At 42.5% G+C, this 24,350-nt stretch overlaps 1 protein-coding gene across 1 annotated transcript in view; it reads left to right on the forward strand.

Annotated features, from left to right (window-relative positions):
- Nucleotides 1-324: 324 nt before the first annotated feature.
- The window catches only part of Flg (filaggrin), a 121,623-nt gene continuing 97,597 nt past the window's right edge, over nucleotides 325-24,350 (forward strand). The window contains exons 1-10 of the mRNA XM_057793838.1: nucleotides 325-462; nucleotides 963-3,297; nucleotides 3,548-3,741; nucleotides 4,032-4,205; nucleotides 4,654-4,850; nucleotides 6,234-6,797; nucleotides 6,867-7,494; nucleotides 8,119-8,394; nucleotides 8,442-8,619; nucleotides 9,265-9,407. Coding sequence (XP_057649821.1) covers nucleotides 325-462; nucleotides 963-3,297; nucleotides 3,548-3,741; nucleotides 4,032-4,205; nucleotides 4,654-4,850; nucleotides 6,234-6,797; nucleotides 6,867-7,494; nucleotides 8,119-8,394; nucleotides 8,442-8,619; nucleotides 9,265-9,407 — 4,827 coding nt within the window. The remainder of the gene's footprint in view (nucleotides 463-962; nucleotides 3,298-3,547; nucleotides 3,742-4,031; nucleotides 4,206-4,653; nucleotides 4,851-6,233; nucleotides 6,798-6,866; nucleotides 7,495-8,118; nucleotides 8,395-8,441; nucleotides 8,620-9,264; nucleotides 9,408-24,350) is intronic.

Below are 24,350 nucleotides of genomic sequence, written 5' to 3' on the forward strand. Positions count from 1 at the left end.
CCCCTAGGTCATGACCCTTACACAGGGGTCACACATAGGATATCCTACAAATATTTACACTATGATTCAAAACAGTAGCAAAATCACAGAAATGAAGTAGCAATGAAAATAAGCGTATCTGAGGGTTACTACAACACGAGGAACTATACTGAAGGATCTCAGCATTAAAAAAAAAGAAAGAAAGGTTGAAAACCACTGCATTATATTTAAATAAGATCTGTTGATAAATTAAAAGAAAAGAAAAGAAAATTAGTTCTCTATGTCTCTTTCTTTATCTATGTTTCCTTCTCTCTCTGTAGGTTCATTTAACCTTGGGGGGGAAAGATGACAGACCTCTTAAGAAGTGTTGTCACCATCATTGATACATTCTACAAATACACCAAGCAAGATGGAGAATGTGGCACACTGAGCAAGGATGAGCTAAAGGAACTTCTGGAGAAAGAGTTTCGCCCAATTCTGAAGGTATGTGCCAAGTCTGAAGGCTTTTGGGGTCTGTACATGTTCTAGGACCAAGCTTGGTGGAAAGTGCACAGCCCCAGCTGATTTTGAGAAAACCCAAGTAATATTCTTTTGAGCCAGGACATCATAAATCTATTAAATCAGCACATATATTTTAAAGACAAATGTTTCTTCAATACATTCCTGTGCCTTTCCATCTTAAAGAATCCAACTCTCTCATGTACTCAAGCTTCCCATTCCAAGCAAATAAATAAAATAGTGCTAAGAAATTAACTAGTTGATTATTTTAACAAACGAGGAACAATGTCATCTTCTTCCACAGATCACAATAGTCTTTATTTTTCATTACCTTTTCATATATTCTAGGTCCTATTAACCTAAAGTAATACTCAGATAAATTAAAATTCTATAACACAATATATATACAAGGTGCTACTGGGTTATTTTAGTTGAAAATGAAGCTGGGATAACCAAGTTATCCTTGGTGTGTCTCTCATATTCAGAATCCAGATGATCCAGATAAAGTAGATGTCATCATGCATATGCTGGATCGAGATCATGACCGAAGACTAGACTTTACTGAGTTTCTTCTGATGGTGTTCAAACTGGCTATGGCCTGCAACAAGGTTCTTGGAAAAGAATACTGTAAAGCTTCAGGGTCAAAGAAGCCTAGGCATGGTCATCAACATCAAAAGGAAGAAAGTGAAACAGAAGAGGAAGAAGAAATACCAAGACGGAAATCAGGTTTCAGACGTTCAAGTTGGAGTGAGGGAGAGGAGCATGGACGTAGTTCTGGGAGCTCGTGGGGAACTGCAAAACCTCGACATAGGTCCAACTCTAGGAGGTTGGAAAGGCACAGTGAATTATCCAGCTCAGAGGAACCCAGTAGAAAACACCATGGGTCTAGCTCTGGTCAATCTTGGAGCAGTAACAAAGAGAGACATGGTTCCAGCTCTGAAGAGCTAGAAGAAAAAAGAAACAAGTCACATGGTAAATCCTCTAGAGAAGCTGGGAAAGAATATGAATCTGGATCTAGGTTAAACAGTCATGGAAGGAAAGGTCATAGTGGATTGTCACATGGACTAGAGAAGAGCAAACATGAATCAAATTCTACTCAGTCAAGAAAGGGTGGAGAACAAAAGCTTGGGCCTAGCTCTGCAAGTTCAGAAAACAGCAAAACACAAAGTCATACAGGTGGTCACAGCAGTTCTAGTGGATGTTGCAGACCACAAAGTGCTTCAAGTTCTTGTCAGGCAAGTACATCTGGGAGGCAAGGAAGTCAGTCTTGCTCTACCCAGTCAAGATGTCAATCAGGAACTAGCGGAGGACAAGGCTATGGATGTGTCTCTGGAGGTCAGTCCTCTAGATGTTGTCAAACTGAACCTAGATCCTGCAGCCAGTCTTCTAGTCAGAGAGGGTATGGATGTGGTCATGCAGAGCACTGTGGAAGACAGCAGAGCACGAGCTCACATCATTCATCATGCTGTGGATCTGGAGCAACCCAATATTCTGGTTATGGTCAACATGGAACCAGTTCCTGTGGACACTCTTCAAGCTCTCATCAGAAGGGGTGTTGTTCAAATGAACATTCCAAATGTGGTCATCATGGGTCTGGTTCAGGGCAGCCATCCTGCTGTGAACATGGAACAAATTCAAGACAGTCCTCTGGCTCTAAACAACATGGGCATGGATCAGGACAGTCTTGCTGTGGCCAGCATGGTACGGCATCAGGTCAATCCTCAGGTTGTGATCAACATGGGCAGCATGCGTCTGGTTCAGGTCAGTTGTCTGGTTGCAGTGACCAAAGGTCTGGTTCTGGTCAGTTATCTAGTTCTGGGCAACATGAGTCTGGCCCAGGTCAGTCATCTGGCTATGGAGGACAGGGATCTGGATCTGGTCAGTCATCTAGCACTTGGAAACATGGATCTGGTCCAAGTCAGTCATCTGGTTATGGGAGACAAAAGTCTGGTTCAGGTCAGTCATCTAGCTCTGGGCAGCATGGGTCTCTCTCAGGTCAGTCATCAAAATCTGGGCAGCATGGATCTCTCTCAGGTCAGTCATCTAGCTCTGGGCAGCATGGATCTCTCTCAGGTCAGTCATCTAGCTCTGGGCAGCATGGATCTCTCTCAGGTCAGTCGTCTAGTTCTGGGCAGCATGGGTCTCTCTCAGGTCAGTCATCTAGCTCTGGACAGCATGGGTCTCTCTCAGGTCAGTCATCTAGCTCTGGGCAGCATGGGTCTCACTCAGGTCAGTCGTCTAGTTCTGGGCAGCATGGGTCTCTCTCAGGTCAGTCATCTAGTTCTTGGCAGCATGGGTCTCACTCAGGTCAGTCGTCTAGCTCTGGGCAGCATGGGTCTCACTCAGGTCAGTCAACGGGTTATAGGAGGCATGGGCGTGGTTCAGGTCGGTCATCGAGTGCTGGGCAGTATGGGTCTGGCCCAGGTGAGTCATCTGAGTATGGAGAATACAACTCTGGTTCAAGTCACTCATCTAGTTCTTGGCAGAACAGGTCTCATTCAGGACAGTCATCTGGCGTTGGGCAGCAAGGGTATGGACATGGTCAGTCATCTCCATATGGGTCTGGCCCAAGTCAGTCTTCTAGATATGGGAGACATGGGTCTGGCTCTAATAAGTCATTTGGCTCAGGGCAGGAAGAATATGGACATGAGGAAGTTCACCACGGAGAGTCAAGCTCCAAAGGTCATGGAAGACAGGGAACACCCAAAAGACAGTCTGGGGACAGCAGTAGACAGCCTCAGTCTAGACAAGAACAGCCCTCTAATTCAGGGCCTTCAAGAAGACCCAGAAGCACCCCTGTCCACAGTGAATCCAGTGAAAGTGAGGAACACACAGTAGTTTCTAGGAGACAATCTAGATCTCCTCAGAATCATGCTGGACATCAGCATGGAGAGTCTGGGTCTGCAGCTAATGAAAGACAGGAAAGTCCTCAAAGACAATCTAGGGACAGCAGTAGACAGTCTCAGTCTGGCCATGAGCAGCCCTCACATTCAGGGCCTTCAAGAAGACCAAGACAGACACCTGTTCACCCTGAGTCTAGTGAGGGTGAAGAACACTCAGTAGTTTCTAGGAGACACTCAGAATCTTCTCAGGGTGGACACCAGCATGGAGAATCGAGGTCAGCAAGTCATGGAAGACAGGGAGGTCCTCAAAGACAATCTAGGGACAGCAGTAGACAGTCGCAGTCTGGCCATGAGCAGCCCTCACATTCAGGGCCTTCAAGAAGTTCAAGAGGGGCACCAGTTTACCCCGAATCCAGTGAAAGTGAGGAACACTCAGTAGTTTCTAGGAGACAATCAGGATCTCCTCAGGGTCATGGTGGACATCAGCATGGAGAGTCTGGGTCTGCAGCTCATGAAAGACAGGAAAGTCCTCAGAGACAATCTAGGGACAGCAGTAGACAGCCTCAGTCTAGACAAGAACAGCCCTCTAATTCAGGGCCTTCAAGAAGACCCAGAAGCACCCCTGTCCACAGTGAATCCAGTGAAAGTGAGGAACACACAGTAGTTTCTAGGAGACAATCTAGATCTCCTCAGAATCATGCTGGACATCAGCATGGAGAGTCTGGGTCTGCAGCTAATGAAAGACAGGAAAGTCCTCAAAGACAATCTAGGGACAGCAGTAGACAGTCTCAGTCTGGCCATGAGCAGCCCTCACATTCAGGGCCTTCAAGAAGACCAAGACAGACACCTGTTCACCCTGAGTCTAGTGAGGGTGAAGAACACTCAGTAGTTTCTAGGAGACACTCAGAATCTTCTCAGGGTGGACACCAGCATGGAGAATCGAGGTCAGCAAGTCATGGAAGACAGGGAGGTCCTCAAAGACAATCTAGGGACAGCAGTAGACAGTCGCAGTCTGGCCATGAGCAGCCCTCACATTCAGGGCCTTCAAGAAGTTCAAGAGGGGCACCAGTTTACCCCGAATCCAGTGAAAGTGAGGAACACTCAGTAGTTTCTAGGAGACAATCAGGATCTCCTCAGGGTCATGGTGGACATCAGCATGGAGAGTCTGGGTCTGCAGCTCATGAAAGACAGGAAAGTCCTCAGAGACAATCTAGGGACAGCAGTAGACAGCCTCAGTCTGGGCATGAGCAGCCATCACATGGTGGCTCTCAGAGAAGACCCAGAGGAGCACCAGTTCACCCTGAATCCAGTGAAGGTGAAGAAAATTCTGTAGTTTCAAGAAGAAGCTCAGGATCTGCTCAGGGTCATGGTGGACATCAGCATGGAAGTCAGGGAGGTCCTCAAAGACAATCTAGGGACAGCAGTAGAGAGCCTCAGTCTGGGCATGAGCAGCCATCACATGGTGGCTCTCAGAGAAGACCCAGAGAAGCACCAGTTCACCCTGAGTCCAGTGAAGGTGAAGAACATTCGGTAGTTTCTAGGAGATACTCAGAATCTTCTCAGGGTCATGGTGGACACCAGCATGGAGAATCAGGGTCAGCGGGTCATGGAAACCAGGGGCGTCATCAGAGACAATCTAGGGAGAGCAGTAGACAGTCTCAGTCTGGGCATGAGCAGCCATCACATTCAGGGCCTTCAAGAAGTCCAAGCAGGACACCAGTTCACCCCGAGTCCAGTGAAGGCGAGGAGCACTCAGTAGTTTCAAGGAGACACTCAGAATCTTCTCAGTGGCATGGTGGACACCAGCATGAAGAATCAGGGTCAGCAGATCATGGAAGTCAGGGGGGTCCTCAAAGGCAATCTAGGGACAGCAGTAGACAGTCACAGTCTGGCCATGAGCAGCCATCACATGGCGGCTCTCAGAGAAGACCCAGAGGTGCAACAGTTCACCCTGAGTCCAGTGATAGTCAACAACACTCAGTAGTTTCAAGGAGACATTCAGAATCTCCTCAGGGTCATGGTGGACATCAACATGGAGAATCAGGGTCAGCAGGTCATGGAAACCAGGGAGGACCTCCGAGGCAATCTAAGGACAGCAGTAGACAGCCTCAGTCTGGGCATGAGCAGCCCTCACATTCAGGGCCTTCAAGAAGACCAAGACAGACAACTGTTCACCCAGAGTCCAGTAGGGGTGAGGAACACTCGGTAGTTTCTAGGAGACACTCAGAATCTTCTCAGAGTCATGGTGGACATCAGCATGGAGAGTCAGGGTCAGCAGGTCATGGAAGCCAGGGGGGTCCTCAAAGACAATCTAGGGACAGTAGTAGAGAGTCTCAGTCTGGGCATGAGCAGCCATCACATGATGGCTCTCAGAGAAGACCCAGAGGGGCACCAGTTCACCCTGAGTCCAGTGAAGGTGAAGAACATTCTGTAGTTTCAGGAAGAAGCTCAGGATCTCCACAGGGTCATGGTGGACATCAGCATGGAGAGTCAGGATCAGCAGGTCATAGAAGTCAGGGAGGTCCTCAAAGACAATCTAGGGACAGCAGTAGACAGTCTCAGTCTAGACATGCTCAGACCTCACATTCAGGGGCTTCAAGAAGACCAAGAGGGGCACCAGTTCACTCTGAGACCAGTGAACATGAGGAACATTCAGAAGTTTCTAGGAGACACTCAGAATCTTCTCAGGGTCATGGTGGACACCAGCATGGAGAATCAGGGTCAACAGGTCATGGAAACCAAGGGCGTCATCAGAGACAATCTAGGGAGAGCAGTAGACCGTCTCAGTCTGGGCATGAGCAGCCATCACATGGTGGCTATCAGAGAAGACGCAGAGGGACACCTGTTCACCCAGAGTCCAGTGATAGTGAACAACACTCGGTAGTTTCAAGGAGACATTCCAGATCTCCTCAGGGTCATGGTGGACATCAGCATGGAGAATCGGGGTCAGCAGGTCATGAAAGACAGGGAGGTCCTCAGAGGCAATCTAGGGACAGCAGTAGACAGTCTCAATCTGGCCATGAGCAGCCCTCACACTCAGGGACTTCAAGAAGTCCAAGAGGGTCACCAGTTCACCCTGAGTCCAGTAGAGGTGAGGGTCATGGTGGACATCAGCATGGAGAATCAGGGTCAGCAGGTCATGAAAGCCAGGTGGTTCCTCAAAGACAATCTCGGGACAGCAGTAGACAGTCTCAGTCTGGCCATGAGCAGCCCTCACATTCAGGGCCTTCAAGAAGACCAAGACAGACACCTGTTCACCCCGAGTCCAGTGAGGGTGAGGAACACTCAGTTGTTTCAAGAAGACACTCAGAATCTCCTCAGGGTCATGGTGGACACCAGCATGGAGAATCGGGTTCAGCGAGTCATGGAAGCCAAGGAGGTCCTCAAAGGCAATCTAGGGACAGCAGTAGACAGTCGCAGTCTGGCCATGAGCAGTCATCACATGGTGGCTCTCAGAGAAGACCCAGAGAGGCACCAGTACACCCTGAGTCCAGTGATAGTGAACAACACTCAGTAGTTTCTAGGAGACACTCAGAATCTTCTCAGAGTCATGGTGGACATCAGCATGGAGAATCAAGGTCAGCAGGTCATGGAAGTCAGGAAGGTCCTCAAAGACAATCTAGGGACAGCAGTAGACAGCCTCAGTCTGGACATGTGCAGCCATCACATTCAGGAGCTACAAAAGGTCCAAGAGGGTCACCAGTTCACCCTGAGTCCAGTGAAGGTGAGGAACACTCAGTTGTTTCAAGGAGACACTCAGAATCTTCTCAGGGTCATGGTGGACATCAGCATGGAGAATCGGCGTCAGCAGGTCATGAAAGTCAGCGAGGTCCTCAAAGGCAATCTAGGGACAGCAGTAGACAGTCTCAGTCTGGACATGCGCAGCCATCACATTCAGGCCCTTCAAGAAGTCCAAGAGGGACACCGGTTCACCCCGAGTCCAGTGAAGGTGAGGAACACTCAGAAGTTTCTAGGAGACAATCGGGATCTCCTCAGAGTCATGGTGGACATCAGCATGGAGAATCGGGGTCAGCAGGTCATGGAAGCCAGGGAGGTCCTCAAAGACAATCTAGAGATAGCAGTAGACAGCCTCAGTCTAGACATGTGCAGCCATCACATTCAGGAGCTACTAAAGGTCCAAGAGGGTCACCAGTTCACCCTGAGTCCAGTGAAGGTGAGGAACACTCAGTAGTTTCAAGGAGACACTCAGGATCTTCTCAGGGTCATGGTGGACATCAGCATGGAGAATCGGGGTCAGCAGGTCATGGAAGCCAGGGAGGTCCTCAAAGGCAATCTAGGGACAGCAGTAGAGTGCCTCAGTCTGGCCATGAGCAGCCATCACATGGTGGCTCTCAGAGAAGACCCAGAGGGGCACCAGTACACCCTGAGTCCAGTGATAGTGAACAACACTCAGTAGTTTCAAGGAGACATTCAGGATCTCCTCAGGGTCATGGTAGACATCAGCATGGAGAATCAGGGTCATCAGGTCATGAAAGACAGGGAGGTCTTCAGAGGCAATCTAGGGACAGTAGTAGACAGTCTCAGTCTGGGCATGAGCAGCCCTCACATTCAGGGCCTTCAAGAAGACCAAGACAGACAACTGTTCATCCCGAGTCCAGTAGGGGTGAGGAACACTCAGTAGTTTCTAGGAGACACTCAGAATCTTCTCAGAGTCATAGTGGACATCAGCATGGAGAGTCAAGATCAGCAGGTCATGGAAGTCAGGAAGGTCCTCAAAGACAGTCTAGGGACAGCAGTAGACAGTCTCAGTCTGGACATGCGCAGCCATCACATTCAGGCCCTTCAAGAAGTCCAAGAGGGGCACCGGTTCACCCCAAGTCCAGTGAAGGTGAGGAACACTCAGAAGTTTCTAGGAGACAATCGGGATCTCCTCAGGGTCATGGTGGACATCAGCATGGAGAATCGGGGTCAGCAGGTCATGGAAGCCAGGGAGGTCCTCAAAGACAATCTAGGGACAGCAGTAGACAGCCTCAGTCTGGACATGTGCAGCCATCACATTCAGGAGCTACAAAAGGTCCAAGAGGGTCACCAGTTCACCCTGAGTCCAGTGAAGGTGAGGAACACTCAGTAGTTTCAAGGAGACACTCAGGATCTTCTCAGGGTCATGGTGGACATCAGCATGGAGAATCGGGGTCAGCAGGTCATGGAAGCCAGGGAGGTCCTCAAAGGCAATCCAGGGACAGCAGTAGACAGTCTCAGTCTAGGCATGAGGAGACCTCACATTCAGGAGCTACAAAAGGTGCAGGATGGACACCTGTTCACTCTGAGTCCAGTGAAAGTGAGGAACACACAGTCGTTTCTAGGAGATACTCAGGATCCACTAAGGGTCATGGTGGACTTCAGCATGAAAATTCTGGGTCCTCAGTTCACAGAAGCCAGAGGGGTTCTCAACGGCAATCTAGGGACCATAGTAGACAGCCTCAGTCTGGCCATGCTGAAGCCTCAGAATCAAGGTTTGGGAGAAGTCCTAGGGAGTCACCTGTTCGCAGTGATTCCAGTGAGCATGAGGGACACTCAGTAGTATCAAGGAGATACTCAGGATCCACTAAGGGCCATGGTGGGCTTCCGTCCCATAGAGACCCTAAATCAGCACATGGAGAGTTGGGTTATAGTCATACTGCAACACATAGTACTCACTGGCAGTCAAGGGGCGGTCTAAGCAAACAATCAAGCCAAGCACATGTCCAGTCTGATACAAGGCATTATAGGTCACATAGTACTGTCAACCAATATAGTTCTAGTCAACGTTGGAGACATGGCAGCTATGGCCGTGAAGACTATGACTATGGACAATCAGGATATGGGCCTTCTGAAGGCAGCAGAACTAGCAGTCGCAATTCTAGTCCTTTGAGGTCATCACATAGAACTACACACACACAAGTGTCAAGATATGGACAGTCTTTCTCTCTTTCTCACCATGTAGGATCCAAAGCAAATGAAGGAATGGGAGAGCTGGTGTTAAAATATAAAGAATCAGATATAGATCATGGGCAGCCAGTTGATCACTACAATCTGACTGGATCTAGTACAGGTGGAACTCTAGTCTCTAATCTTGGCCATTCTGGAGTAACACCTGAGCATTTGAATGACTGTGATTTTAAGTACAGATACAGTCTGAAAGGAAAACAAGAAACTACTCAAAACCAGCCAGTTGACCAATCTGTTTTTGGCCATAGTCAATATATATTATTTCAGGACAATTCAGAATCCAGTTCAATTGGAAACCAATCTGGATTCAGCACTAATAAAAGTCAAGTATATAACCATGGCCAATCAAATGATAGCTACCAGCTGTCAAGTGACAGCAGAAATAGAAATCAAAGATCTTCTCTCAACAGCTCTCTTCAGAGCCTATCCTGTATGGGAACTGAAGAGTGTAACTATTTACCATGTGCAACCACATCGGGTGAGGGGAGACAAGGACAGGAGCCAGGATCTGATTCATCAGGGACTATCAGAATATATAGTCAATATGTAGATGACAAGGAGACAAGAGACTCTGAATCCAGAGGTTACCATGACAAGGGGGAAATGAATTCAGCTTCTTCCTACATAGATAGCAACACTCCACTATACACATATGTCCAAGAACAAAAATACCACTATTTTTATTGAGAAGAGAGTAAAAAATATGATAAATCAAGATAAGAATTAAACCAAAGAAGAAAGTAGATGCATAGTAAGACAATTACACATTTAATATGGTTCCTTATTTTGCCAGTAGGTGGTATATCCTTTCATATTAACTGTATTACTATTGTAATGTTGTTTTGGTGCAAGATCTTTTGTAGGACTCCATAGACACTGAGCTTCTTGGACAGAAGATAGTAAATTAAAATGTATTGGAACTATATTCAGAGGTACAAGATTAAAGATGTATGGTTTTGGTTGGGGAAATTAAGATGAATATTTAGAACTTCTATGAAAAAACCATTGGGGTTTTCCACATGCTGTTTTAATTTTTGATTAAAAACTTATCCAGGAAGCACAGGATGTAGTTTAGGAGTCACAATTTTCTAGTAATATTCTAACACACTCCATATCCTGAACTAAGAATTTGATTGTTTCCTGGGTGGAGATTGAGAATATTGTTATCTTTTATGTTACCCCTGGGGCTCTGTATTACTACTAAATTTATTGTCATGATTTCTTAGACAGAAGAATCAGAACATTGTATTGAATTGGAATTTGACAATAAACTTTTCATCTGAATACAGTTTCTCTTTTCTATCTCTACAAACATAATTCCCTGCCAAGGGATCAGATGTACATTTTCCTTTACCTCTGTGCAACTAGTAGAAGTAAGTAGATGCTAACAATGCAGAGTCAAAAGAAGGAAAAATATCAACCACATCTAATCCTTTCCTCTGTTCAATTACTGTACAAATCATTTACAGAAAGACTTTATGTTGAATTGACTGGAAATTATTTTATTAATTATTATCAACACAGAAAAGAATAAATATAATTCCAAATGGCCATTTCCTAATATAATCCAAGCTATGGGAATGAGATTTATGTGTTATAGACTTCCTCTATCAAATACATGAATGGAAATATCCATGCCAGTGAAAATTAAGGAACCCTTACATTTCCTATAGAATAAAGGTATTAACATGTTCCTGACTAAAAGGAAAAAAAACTCATGAATTTGTTATGAACTGTAAAGAAAAGAGGGAACAGAAAAATATATATAATATATTAACTTCAGCATAAAGTTTACTACAACTGTTGTTTCAATGATAATTTCCAGAATGTCAAAATTAGTTAAGAGCTTTAATTTTTTTTTACCAAGTTTGCAGTTCAATGAAAAGGTCAACCAAAGCACATTTAGTAAAAGAGTAACAATTTTCTAAATAGAATTTTACATTCTACTCCTCTTTGTCTCTAATTTAAACTGTTTTTCTTGACCTTCCTAGTGGAATTCAAACTAAAGAGAAATTCCTGGGTGAGCATATAAACCACTAACCCTGACATTTCAGAATAGAGGAAGAGGGCACCATGCCATACCCTCTTCTGTAAGGATGAACCACTGGTGTAGGAGTTCCTTCTGTCTGTGTGTTGCTTTCATTGAGTAATGAATAAAAAAACTGCCTTGGCCTAGTTGATAGGACAGAATTTAGGAAGATGGAGTAGACAGAACTAAATGCTGGGAAGAAGGGCAGAGTGGCAGATGCCATGGATCTCCTGCCTGAGACGGATACTGATTAGAGTCTTGCTGATAAGCCACAGTCACATAGCAATACACAGATGAATAGAAATGGGTTAAGTTAAGATGTAAGAATTAGCCAATAAGAAGTTAGATCTAATGGGCCAGGCAGTGTTTAAATGAATACAGTTTCTGTGTGATTATTCCGGGTGTATACTAGCCAGGCAGCTGAGTCAAATAAAGGCCCCCTGCTCTCCATGCAACAATGACTATGGATGTAGCTGTATTCTGAGATGAATGGCCATGGGAGAATACTGGAACTAGGAAGTGAGAGTGGACCATTGTAAGACTCATAGACCTGGGACAGAAACATAGTGAGAAACCACAGGCTCTGGCATCCACCACCCACAGCTCCACTACTCCGGGGGAGGGGTATTCTGCAGTCACATGTAGGTTGTAACATTTGCAGGGTAAGAGCAAGATTACTAGCAAACTATACCACCATGGATGTGGGCATTCCTACCTATTTCACAACACTCACAGAGTTTTACTTAGATAATAAACTAAAATCCACACAATTTATAGTGTAACATAACACACAAACACAACGAAATATAAAAGGCTATCTGATCATTCCAATGAACGAAGAAAAAACATTAAAAAAATACAAAATCCTTTATGATAAAATCCATGAAGAAATTAGCTATGAAATTATTTTTTCAACTAATTTATTTTTTTTAAAAAAAACAACCTTTTTTAATTTTACATACCCATTCCAGTTCCCACTCCTTCCACCTTCCCCCCCATGCCACCCCCCATCCACTCCTCAGAGAGGGTAGGCTCTCCATGGAGTCAACACGCAAACTGGTGCTGCCACTATGGAAATCAGTGTGCTAGTTCTTCAGGACACTGGGAATTGATCTACATCAAGATACTGCTATACAATTCTTGGGCATATGCCTGAAGATTTGACATCTTACTACAGAGATGCTCGTTCATCCATGTTCACTCCTGCTCTATTCATAATAGCTAAAAGCTAGAAATAGCCTAAATGTCCATCAACTAATGAATGTATAGTGAAAATATATACATTTACACAAAGGAATATTATTCAGCTGTTTAAAAAATGAAATTTGTGCCAGGCGGTGGTGGCACACACCTTTAATCCCAGCACTCAGGAGGCAAAGGCAGGTGTATCTCTGTGAGTTTGAGGCCAGCCTGGTCTACAAGAGCTAGTGCCAGGACAGACTCCAAAGCTACAGAGAAACCCTGTCTCGAAAAACAAAAACAAAAACAAAAAAAATAAACACACAAAAAAACAAAAAATGAAATTTGTAGACAAATGGATGGAGCTAGAAAAATAATCATCCTGAGGTAACCGAGATCCCATAGATCTATGGGTGTTAGCTAAATGTATACATATATGGAAGAAATATAAATGAAGTCACCAAATAATGGAGGAGACATTGCTCCAACTAGACATATTAATCCACAAAGTAAAACCTCCAGTGCTGGCAATAGTTTACAGTTTGTTGAGTCATTGGCCAAAAGGGCTCACTGAGGCTCCCCAAACATCACAGCTATTGCCAAGGCTATTGGTTGCTCACTACAATCTGATGATGAGGTTCGACTGCTGAAGACAACCCTTAAATATCTCATTAAACATGAAAAACCTGATTGAATATGGAAAAGTTGAGCAGGTGCGTAACTAGAAGCACCATTATAGTGTTCATGGTCCTGCTAGTTTCTCTACACACAACCAGAGGAGAAAGGTAGGCATCAAAATCACCCACTTTAAACTATGACCTACAACTAAAATGTCTGCAAGATAAACTAATGTAATTGTGACTCAACCACTTCTTTGATTGGATTTAAGGACCATCCATGAGAGGGAACCCATACCTGACACTGGTAAAATATTGAGATTGACTGGATGAAGACTAGATAGGTTTTAGGACTAAGGAAAAACTTAATACTACTATTCTGATAAAAGAACATAGCAGTATAATTACTCCTAGTGACATAATGCTATTTAGATCACTGCCTCACTCAACCCACATAAACGAAGCAACTTGCAGTATATGACCACTAATCCAGAGACTCACAACTGGACAATGTGCAGAGAGTGAGAGACTATGGAGCCCTCAGTCCTAAATTGGGTCAAATCCCTCCCCTCAAGGCTCAGGGATCTCTGTAGAAAAGGAATCAGGAAGAGCGTGAGTAATAAATGACTCCAGAGAAACAGTGTCTTCCATATACAACTTGGCTGGTGTGCACATGAATTCACAGACTGAAGCCGCACACGTAAGACCTGCACAGATCAAGCCGCCTATAAACCAAGACACTATCTGGAACTGAGAGTCACTGATAAAGGGAAAATCTGATTTCTCCAATGGAGTGTCACTCAGTCTATCAACTAGACTCCAAGGCAGGCCTCAAGTCTAGGAGTGATTGGTCAGCAGGAAATGAACTCGATGGTATTTTTGTGGACTTATTTCTATTTGTTTGGACATTTTTATTTGTCTTTTGATTGTATCCTTTTATTTGTTATTTTTCTGGGTTTGATTCTTGTTTTGCTTTCATTTTTGTTTTCCCTTTTTCAAAAGAGAGAGAGAAGATATTGAGTTGGGAGTATAAGGAGGTGGGGAATCTGGGAAGAATTGGGAAAGGGGAAAGATGATCAAAATATATTGTACAAAAATTGCAATTAAGGCAGGCAGGCCCGGGTGGCGGAAGCACCGGCAGGCAGGCCTAGGCGGCGGAAGCACCGGCGCGCAGGCAGGCCCGGGTGGCGGAGGCACCGGCAGGCAGGCCCAGGTGGCGGAGGCACCGGCAGGCAGGCCTAGGCGGCGGAGGCACCGGCAGGCAGGCAAGTCCGGGCAGCAGAGGCACCGGCGGGCAGGCAGGCCCGGGCGGCGGAGGCACTGGATGCAGGATAGTGCGGACAAGAAACAGTGAAGCCCGCACTGAGAGCAGATTGCCCCGCTACAATTAAATCAAACCCGATAGATAGCATCGGTAAGAGGAGATGGGCAGACGCCAAGGCAAGAATTCACCCAACAATCTGAAAAACAACATGAAAACACCAGAACCCAATGATCTTACAACACAAGGACTTGAACACCCTAACACAGGAGAAGAGGAAAAAACTGACTTTCTGAAAGCAATAGAGTCCCTTAAACAACATGTAAAAAACGCCCTCATAGAAATGGATGAGAAGTATAACAAAAAGTTTGAAGAAATGAGTAAATACGTAAATGATACCCTGGGAAGCCAAGAAAAAACGATCAAACAGGTAATGGAAACAGTCCAAGAACTGAAAACTGAAATGGAAGCAAGGAAGAAAACACAAACTGAGGACCAGCTGGATATGGCAAATATAGGTCAATGAGCAGAGACTACAGAAGCAAGCATAATCAATAGAATACAAGAGATAGAAGAAAGAATCTCAGATTCTGAAGACAACATAGAGAAAATAAACGGACTGATCAAAGAAAACACCAAAACCAACAAATTCTCATCACAAAACATTCAGGAAATATGGGACACAATAAAAAGACCAAACCTAAGAATAATAGGGATAGAGGAAGGAGAAGAGGCACAGCTCAAAGGTCCAGAAAACATTTTTAACAAAATTATGGAAGAAAACTTCCCCAACATAAAGAAAGATATTCCTTTGAATATTCAAGAAGCATACAGAACACCAAACAGACTGGATCAAAAAAAAAAAAAAGTCCCCTCGCCAATAATAATCAAAACACAAAATATACAGATTAAAGAAAGAATATTAAGAGCTGCAAAGGAAAAAGGCCAAGTAACTTATAAAGGTAAACCGATCAGACTTACACCTGACTTCTCTATGGAAACCATGAAAGCCAGAAGGTCCTGGATAGAGGTACTATAGAAACTAAGAGACCATGGATGCAAACCCAAACTACTATACCCAGCCAAGCTATCGTTCACTATCAATGGAGAAAACAAGACATTCCAGGATAAGAACAAATTTAAACAATACGTTGCCACAAATCCAGCCCTACAGAAAGTAATAGAAGGAAAATCACAACCCAAGGAATCCAACATTGCCAACACTGCCTACAATAACCCAGGCATCTAGCGACCCTTCAACAGCACAACTCAAAGAAGGGAGACACACAAACTCTTCTACCAAAAGCAATAAGAATAACCGGAGTTAACAACCACTGGTCATTAATATCACTTAATATTAATGGTCTCAATTCACCAATAAAAAGGCACAGGCTAAGAGATCGGATACGAAAACAGGATCCAACAGTCTGCTGTTTGCAAGAAACTCATCTCAACCACAAAGACAGGCATCTACTCAGAGTAAAGGGTTGGGAAAAGGTTTTTCAAGCAAATGGTCCTAAGAAAAAAGCAGGTGTGGCCATACTAATTTCTAACAAAACTGACTTCAAACTAAAATCAATCAGAAGAGATCGAGAGGGACACTTTATACTCATAACAGGAACAATTCAGCAGGATGAAGTCTCAATCCTGAATATCTATGCCCCTAATATAAAAGCACCCACTTATGTAAAAGAAATACTGCTAAAACTCAAGGCAGACATCAAATCACACACACTAGTAGTAGGAGACTTCAACACACCTCTCTCACCAATGGACAGGTCAATCAGACAGAAAACTAATAGAGAATTAAAAGAATTGTTGGAGGTAATGAAGCAAATGGACTTAACAGACATCTATAGAACACTCCACCCAAATAGGAAAGAATACACCTTCTTCTCTGCAGCTCATGGAACCTTCTCGAAAATTGACCACATACTTGGAAACAAAGGAAACCTCCACAGATACAAAAAAATATCAGTGTCCACCTTTGTCTTATCAGATCACCACGGATTAAAGTTAGAAGGCACCAACAATGCTACCCCCAGAAAGCTGACAAACTCATGGAAACTGAACAGTCAACTACTGAACCACACCTGGGTCAAGGAAGAAATCAAGAAAGAAATTAAAGTCTTCCTTGAATTTAATGGAAACAAAGAGACAACATACTCAAACCTATGGGACACGATGAAAGCAGTACTAAGAGGAAAGTTCATAGCACTAAGTGCCCACTTAAAGAAAACGGAGAAAGCATACATTGGGGACTTAACAGCACACCTGAAAGCTCTAGAAAAAAAAAGAAGCATATGCGCCCAGGGGAGTAGAAGACTGGAAATAATCAAACTGAGGGCAGAAATCAACAAAATAGAAACACAGAAAACAGTCCAAAGAATCAATGAAACAAAAAGTTGGTTCTTGGAGAAAATCAACAAGATTGACAAACCCCTATCCAAACTAATTAAACGACAGAGAGAGAACACGCAAATAAATAAGATCAGAAATGAAAAGGGGGACATAACCACAGACACAGAGGAAATTCAGAGAATCATTAGATCTTACTACAAAAGCCTGTATGCCACAAAACTGGAAAATGCAAAAGAAATGGACACTTTTTTAGATAAGTACCATATACCAAACCTAAACCAAGACCAGGTGAACGATCTAAATAGACCTGTTAGTCGCGAAGAATTAGAAACAGTTATCAAAAAGATCCCTTCCAAAAAAAGCCCAGGACCAGATGGTTTCAATGCAGAATTCTACCAGAACTTTCAAGAAGAGCTAATACCTATACTTCTTAATGTATTTCACAATATAGAAACAGAAGAGTCATTGCCAAATTCCTTTTATGAAGCTACAGTTACCCTGATACCAAAACCACACAAAGACACAACCAAGAAAGAGAATTACAGGCCTATCTCACTCATGAACATCGACGCAAAAATTCTCAATAAAATACTGGCAAACCGAATCCAAGAACACATTAGAAAAGTTATCCATTATGATCAAGTAGGCTTCATTCCAGAGATGCAGGGCTGGTTCAACATACGCAAATCTATCAATGTAATCAACCATATAAATAAACTGAAAGAAAAAAACCATATATCATTTCATTAGATGCTGAAAAAGCATTCGACAAAATTCAACACCCCTTTATGATAAAGGTCTTGGAGAGATTAGGGATACAAGGGTCATACCTAAATATAATAAAAGCTATTTACAGCAAGCCGACAGCTAACATTAAATTAAATGGAGAAAAACTCAAAGCCATCCCACTAAAATCAGGAACACGACAAGGATGTCCACTCTCTCCATACCTCTTCAATATAGTGCTTGAAGTTCTAGCAATAGCAATAAGACAACATAAGGGGATCAAGGGGATCCATATTGGAAAGGAAGAAGTTAAGCTTTCATTATTTGCAGATGATATGATAGTATACATAAGCGACCCCAAAAACTCTACCAAAGAACTCCTACAGCTGATAAACACCTTTGGTAATGTGGCAGGTTACAAAATCAACTCCAAAAAATCAGTTGCCTTCCTATACACTAAGGATAAGGAAGCAGAGAGGGAAATCAGAGAAGCATCACCTTTCACGATAGCCACAAATAGCATAAAATATCTTGGGGTAACTCTGACCAAGGAAGTGAAAGATCTATTTGGCAAGAACTTTAAGTCTTTGAAGAAAGAAATTGAAGAGGACACCAGAAAATGGAAGGACCTCCCTTGCTCTTGGATTGGGAGGATCAACATAGTAAAAATGCCAATTCTACCAAAAGCAATCTATAGATTCAACGCAATCCCCATCAAAATCCCATCAAAATTCTTCACAGATCTGGATAAGACAATAATCAACTTTATATGGAAAAACAAAAATCCCAGGATAGCCAAAACAATCTTATACAATAAAGGATCGTCTGGAGGCATTACCATCCCTGACTTCAAACTCTATTACAGAGCTACAGTACTGAATACAGCTTGGTACTGGCATAAAAACAGAGAAGTCGACCAATGGAATAGAATAGAAGACCCTGACTTTAGCCCACAAACCTATGAATACTTGATTTTCGATAAAGGAGCTAAAAGTATACAATGTCTTCAACAAATTGTGCTGGCAAAACTGGATGTCAATCTGTAGAAGAATGAAAATAGATCCATATCTATCACCATGCTCAAAACTCAAGTCCAAATGGATTAAAGACCTCAATATCAGTCCAAACACACTGAACCTGATAGAAGAGAAAGTGGGAAGTACTCTACAACACATGGGCACAGGAGACCACTTCCTATGTATAACCCCAGCAGCACAAACACTAAGGACATCATTGAATAAATGGGACCTCCTGAGACTGAGAAGCTTCTGTAAAGCAAAGGACACTGTCACTAAGACAGAAAGGCAACCCACTGACTGGGAGAAGATCTTCACCAACCCCACAACTGACAAAGGTCTGATATCCAAAATATATAAAGAACTCAAGAAATTAGACCGTAAAAGGTTAATCAATCCAATTATAAAATGGGGCACTGAGCTGAACAGAGACTTTTCAACAGAAGAAGTTCAAATGGCCAAAAGACACTTAAGATCGTGCTCAACTTCCTTAGCAATCAGGGAAATGCAAATCAAGACAACATTAAGATACCATCTTACACCTGTCAGAATGGCTAAAATCAAAAACACCAATGATAGCCTCTGCTGGAGAGGTTGTGGAGATAGGGGCACTCTCATCCATTGCTGGTGGGAATGCAAACTTGTGCAACCACTTTGGAAAGCAGTGTGGCGGTTTCTCAGGAAAGTCGGGATCAACCTACCTCTCGACCCAGCAATACCACTATTGGGAATATACCCAAGAGATGCCCAAACATACAACAAAAGTATATGCTCAACTATGTTCATAGCAGCATTGTTTGTAATAGCCAGAACCTGGAAACAACATAGATGCCCTTCAATAGAAGAATGGATGAAGAAAGTATGGAATATATACATATTAGAGTACTACTCAGCAGTAAAAAACAATGACTTCTTGAATTTTGCATACAAATGGACGGAAATAGAAAACACTATCCTGAGTGAGTTAAGCCAGACCCAAAAAGAGGAACATGGGATGTACTCACTCATATTTGGTTTCTAGCCATAAATAAAGGACATTGAGAATATAATTCGTGATTCTAGAGAAGCTAAATAAGAAGGTGAACCCAAAGAAAAACATATAAGCATCCTCCTGAATATTAACCTTCATCAGGCGATGAAAGAAGACAGAGACAGAGACCAACATTGGAGCACTGGACTGAAGTCTCACGATCCAAAGGAGGAGCAGAAGGAGAGTGAGCACGAGCAAGGAACTCAGGACCACGAGGGGTGCACCCACACACTGAGGCAAAGGGGATGTTCTATCGGGAACTCACCAAGGCCAGCTGGCCGGGGTCTGAAAAAGCATGGGACAAAACCGGTCTTGCTGAACATAACGGACAATGAGGACTACTGAGAACTGAAGAACAATGGCAATGGGTTCTTGATCCTATTGCACGTAATGGCTTTGTAGGAGCCCAGGTAGTTTGGATGCTCACCTTAATAGACCTGGATGGAGGTGGGTGGTCCTTGGACCTCCCACAGGGCAGAGAAACCTGCTTGCTCTTTGGGCTGAGGAGGGAGGAAGACTTGATTGGGGGAGGGGGAGGGAATGGGAGGTGGTGGCGGGGAAGAGGCAGAAATCTTTAATAATTAAATAAATTAATTAAGAAAAAATATTGAAAAAAAACTGCAATTAAAAATAAAATGTAAAAGTAGACTTAAAGGACTGTGTATGAGTAACTGAAACAAAAATGAAGTCATGTAGAAGGGGGAAAGTGAAGCAAAGTAAACATTTTTAAAAAACAAAAGGGATATGAATAAGAAGGTGGGCAGTCACACGATCACTGTTTGCAGATAGTGAGACTCTACATACTGGACAAACCTAGACTTCACCGAGAGACTGTTAGAATTGATTGAGTCAGTAATTTGTAAGTTTAGGATACAAAGATTATTAGGTTTCCCATACACCAGTAAGTTTTACTAAGAAACCCAAACCATACCTACGAATAAAATTAATTAACAAAATGAAGTACCTCAAATTAAAATCACAAACAGCTTAACATCCCTGTTCAGACAGGCAACACTAATATATTAAGTATATAATATACATAACAATAATAGTTAAAAAATTTCACTAGGAAATTTAGGGGCAAACCTAAGAGGAGGGAAGGAGGGGTAATATGATCAAAATACATTACACTCATGTATGAAATTATCAAAAAATTAAAGATATCCTTATACCCACAGGTAAATGTAGTCCTCACACTCCATCAAGTAATCTGCTCTTTGCAACAGACAGAGACAACCACAGAAAACCACAACTGATCAGCATGCAGAGCTCTTTGCATCACAAAACACATCACAAAACACTCCACCATGTAAAGGTCACAGGACCTTGTAGAAAAGGAAGCAGGAAGATTGGCAGAGTCAGAGGATGAGGGACTTTGCCATGAGACTGTGTCTCCTAGCAACATCAAAACTGTACCTGTAAAGTCTCACCAACTTACTGCCTGAATATGAGCTGACAAGAAGGATGACAATGAACATGTCAGACTGGATGCGGGAAAGCCCAAGAGGCCTCAGTCCTACACAAAGAACGACAAGCAACTTAGGAACACAGAAGTGGGAAGGTGGTCTTTCCTAGGAAAGAGCATTCCAAATGTTTGTCCAGTGCCAAACGACCAGCCCTGAAAACACACATAAACGTAACATTATATAAACTTAACAGATCACATTTAAGAATATAAATGTATATGAAAACATATATGCATGCAATAACAGTTTATATTTAAAAAGAGGCCATGAGTTTGAAAGAGAGTAGGGAGAGGTATGTGGAAGGCTTTGGAGGGAGCAAAGGGAAGGGATATGTTGTGATTAAAATGCAGCCTCAAAACTAAACAAGAAAAAATTTTAAAATATTAAAAAAATTATGAAAAATAAAAATGTGAAAATATATCTAATATTCATGAATTGGAATAATTGAAATTATTAAAGCATTAATATTATTCAATATAATATATAGACTCAATGCTATCTCCCATAAAAACAACAATGATGCTCTTCATAGAACTAGAAAAAAAATCCCCAAATTATTCTGGAAACACATAGTGTATCTGCAGAAAGCAGGGCTAGAAATTCAGAGAGGAAGGAAGGGAGGATGGGAAGGGAGGAAAGGAGGAAGGAATGATATTCAGAAAAGACAACTGGCACCACACAGAAGTGCAGTCTAAGCCAACAGGATACCTGGAATCTGCATAGCACCCTGGCACCACGGAGCTTCTTTCTTCCCAGCTTACAATGTTGGGCAGCTCCCATGAGCTATCTTCAGAAGACAGCAGCAAAGCCTACTGTTTTGGGAGTCCAAGGCACTTAACTTTTTTCTGTCTCTGTAAAGGTCAGGGTGCACTAAATGTTGAAAGGTTACTATTACAACAAAGGAAAGACATTGAGTCAAAAGTTAAAGGAATCCTGGGCTCTGTCATGTTCTAGAAGCTCCATATTTGGGTTCCATATAATCAAAAAGGGCAACAAATGACAGAAATGATCTGGAAGAGAGAAAGAGGAGGGTGCTGAGAACCACAAAAGAAGTTACAAGACAGCCTTAAAGCATGGGACACAGAAAGGTGATGCCAAGGGAAGTAGGGAACCCTTCAAAGTTGTTTGGGAGGAAAATAAAGCCGAAACCATGGCTGCAATGTAATCAATGTAATCTAAGCATCCATGTTGGAAACAGATTGTCAGTGACAGCCTAGATAAGCACACAGTTCTAAACCTTAAGCCTAGCGGTGACATTTGATATGACAATGACTTTCTCTGGGTGGAATGACAGAACCAAAGAAGAAATCCATTTTGTTGTTCCCCACATCTCAGAGTGCTTACCTCATTATAGTGTCTGGATAGGAGCTGGGATACTTCCTGAAGACACAGAAAGTTTACCCATTGTAATTGTACCAGACAAAATCCCGTGTCTTTCCACCTACAAATAAAATATCAAGGCGAGGGTGCATGGGGGAATCACCTTCTGTTTCCAAACCATTCCAATGTGTCTCTGGCTACACTGACTATTTATAGGATAACATCTTAATAAAATAAGGAATGATAATGATTTATTAATTATATTAATAATAATTAATATATTCTTTAATAATAATAAGGAATAACTGAAGTCAGGTCTTAATACACAGACATAAGTATTAGGACTGAGGCAAAACATTCAATATTCATGTTATTTATTCCACTATGGATGAAACAAAAGCAAAATGTGCTCAACGCCTATTCACTATTTCAGGCACCTTCTCTAAAACAACCTTGCGTGTCAAATATGGTGCATATTCTATAGACAAAACTAAGAATCATAAATATTAAAATTTGATCCACATAAGCACAAAGTAGAAATCTAAAGCCACACACCCTAGTTACTCAGAAGCCCAGATGTCTTCTGCATCATCACACTATTTAACACAGGAGTTTAACACCCAGAGAGCATAATTCAATTGTTGGTTTTTCTTACCTTCTTTCCCCTATGCATCAGTTTACATGTCTACCTTTAAAACACATAAATACAATAAGTAAGTTAGTATGTAAATAATAAATAGATAGATGGTAGATAGATAGATGATAGATAGATAGGTAGATAGATAGATAGATAGATAGATAGATAGATAGATAGACAGACAGACAGACATCTGGTAGAGTTTTACATTGCAAAATGTTAAAATATTCTCCATACCTCATTTATCAGTAACACTCTTTCCTTTCTGTCAAAATAGCTTTAAAAAGACAGTAGTTCAACCCTTCTTCCTCAGATTCTCAAGATGAGATTTTTGTCAGCTCTAGTATTGCTAAGTTGCATTGATATGTTAAGAACCAATCAACCAATAAACAAAATCACATCTCATTCAAATTAATTTACACCAAGTAGCATTTAAGAATGTATGACAACATGAAATTACTTCTAATTGATGTAATTTCAGAGGTTGTACAAAGCTTATGCACCACACAAATTCTAGATTTGAATATTTGGGGATTAGGGGGATAACCAATAACCTTGATTTCCAACAGCTTTACTGTTAGTTTCCTTCTAAATCCTTGCTTCATTCTCACTAAAACATTCCTGACAAGTTTTGTCAGGTTAGCTAGCCAAGCCTGAAAGAACAGGTGGTTGAGCTCCACCTATGTGTGACAAAGTCCTTGTTTCTACAACTCTCCTTCAACCAGGAACCCAAGAATGTTGGCTAGGCTGATCAGCAATGTCTCGCTGATTGCTTTGATGACAGAATCCAGATGATCTAGATAATGTGGGTGTTGTCAATGTGACATTAGGGTCATTCATTCCCTCATCTATTCATTGGGAAGAAGATAATAACAACTTAATTGACAGGCATTATCCGTGGTATTGAAGTTACAAATATGAGAAAGACACTGTCTTTGTCCTTTCAGAGTTGACATAGAGCCAGAAGACCAAAATGCAATAAAAAAAAACAGATATGAACACTGTAGTGAACACTATAATAACTACACTAAAGGAACAGACTTCACTGTAAGGTGATCAAAGCTAATCTTGACTAATGTGAAGAAATGGGATTTTAAAAATACCAAAAAGTCCCAGCACTCGGGAGGCAGAGGCAGGTGGATCTCTGTGAGTTCGAGACCAGTCTGGTCTACAAGAGTCTCAAAAAACAAAACAAAACAACAACAACAACAAAAAATATCAAGAAGTGACATTTACAGTTGGTCTCTAGAAATGACCAGTCCAAGCCTACATGTCCCACAGCTCTAAGAACTTTTTAAAGTGCACATAACTTCCTAAAGGAAGGAATCTCACAGTGACAGAAAGGACCATGAAAATAGTCCAGTAGAATTATGATATAAGATACATGGCAGCAACGCAATAGTTGTCAGAGCACTAGGCCAGGGTTGGGTCACAATGAG

This window comes from Chionomys nivalis, chromosome 18 (assembly GCF_950005125.1).
Source record: "Chionomys nivalis chromosome 18, mChiNiv1.1, whole genome shotgun sequence".
NCBI classification, from domain to species: domain Eukaryota; kingdom Metazoa; phylum Chordata; class Mammalia; order Rodentia; family Cricetidae; genus Chionomys; species Chionomys nivalis.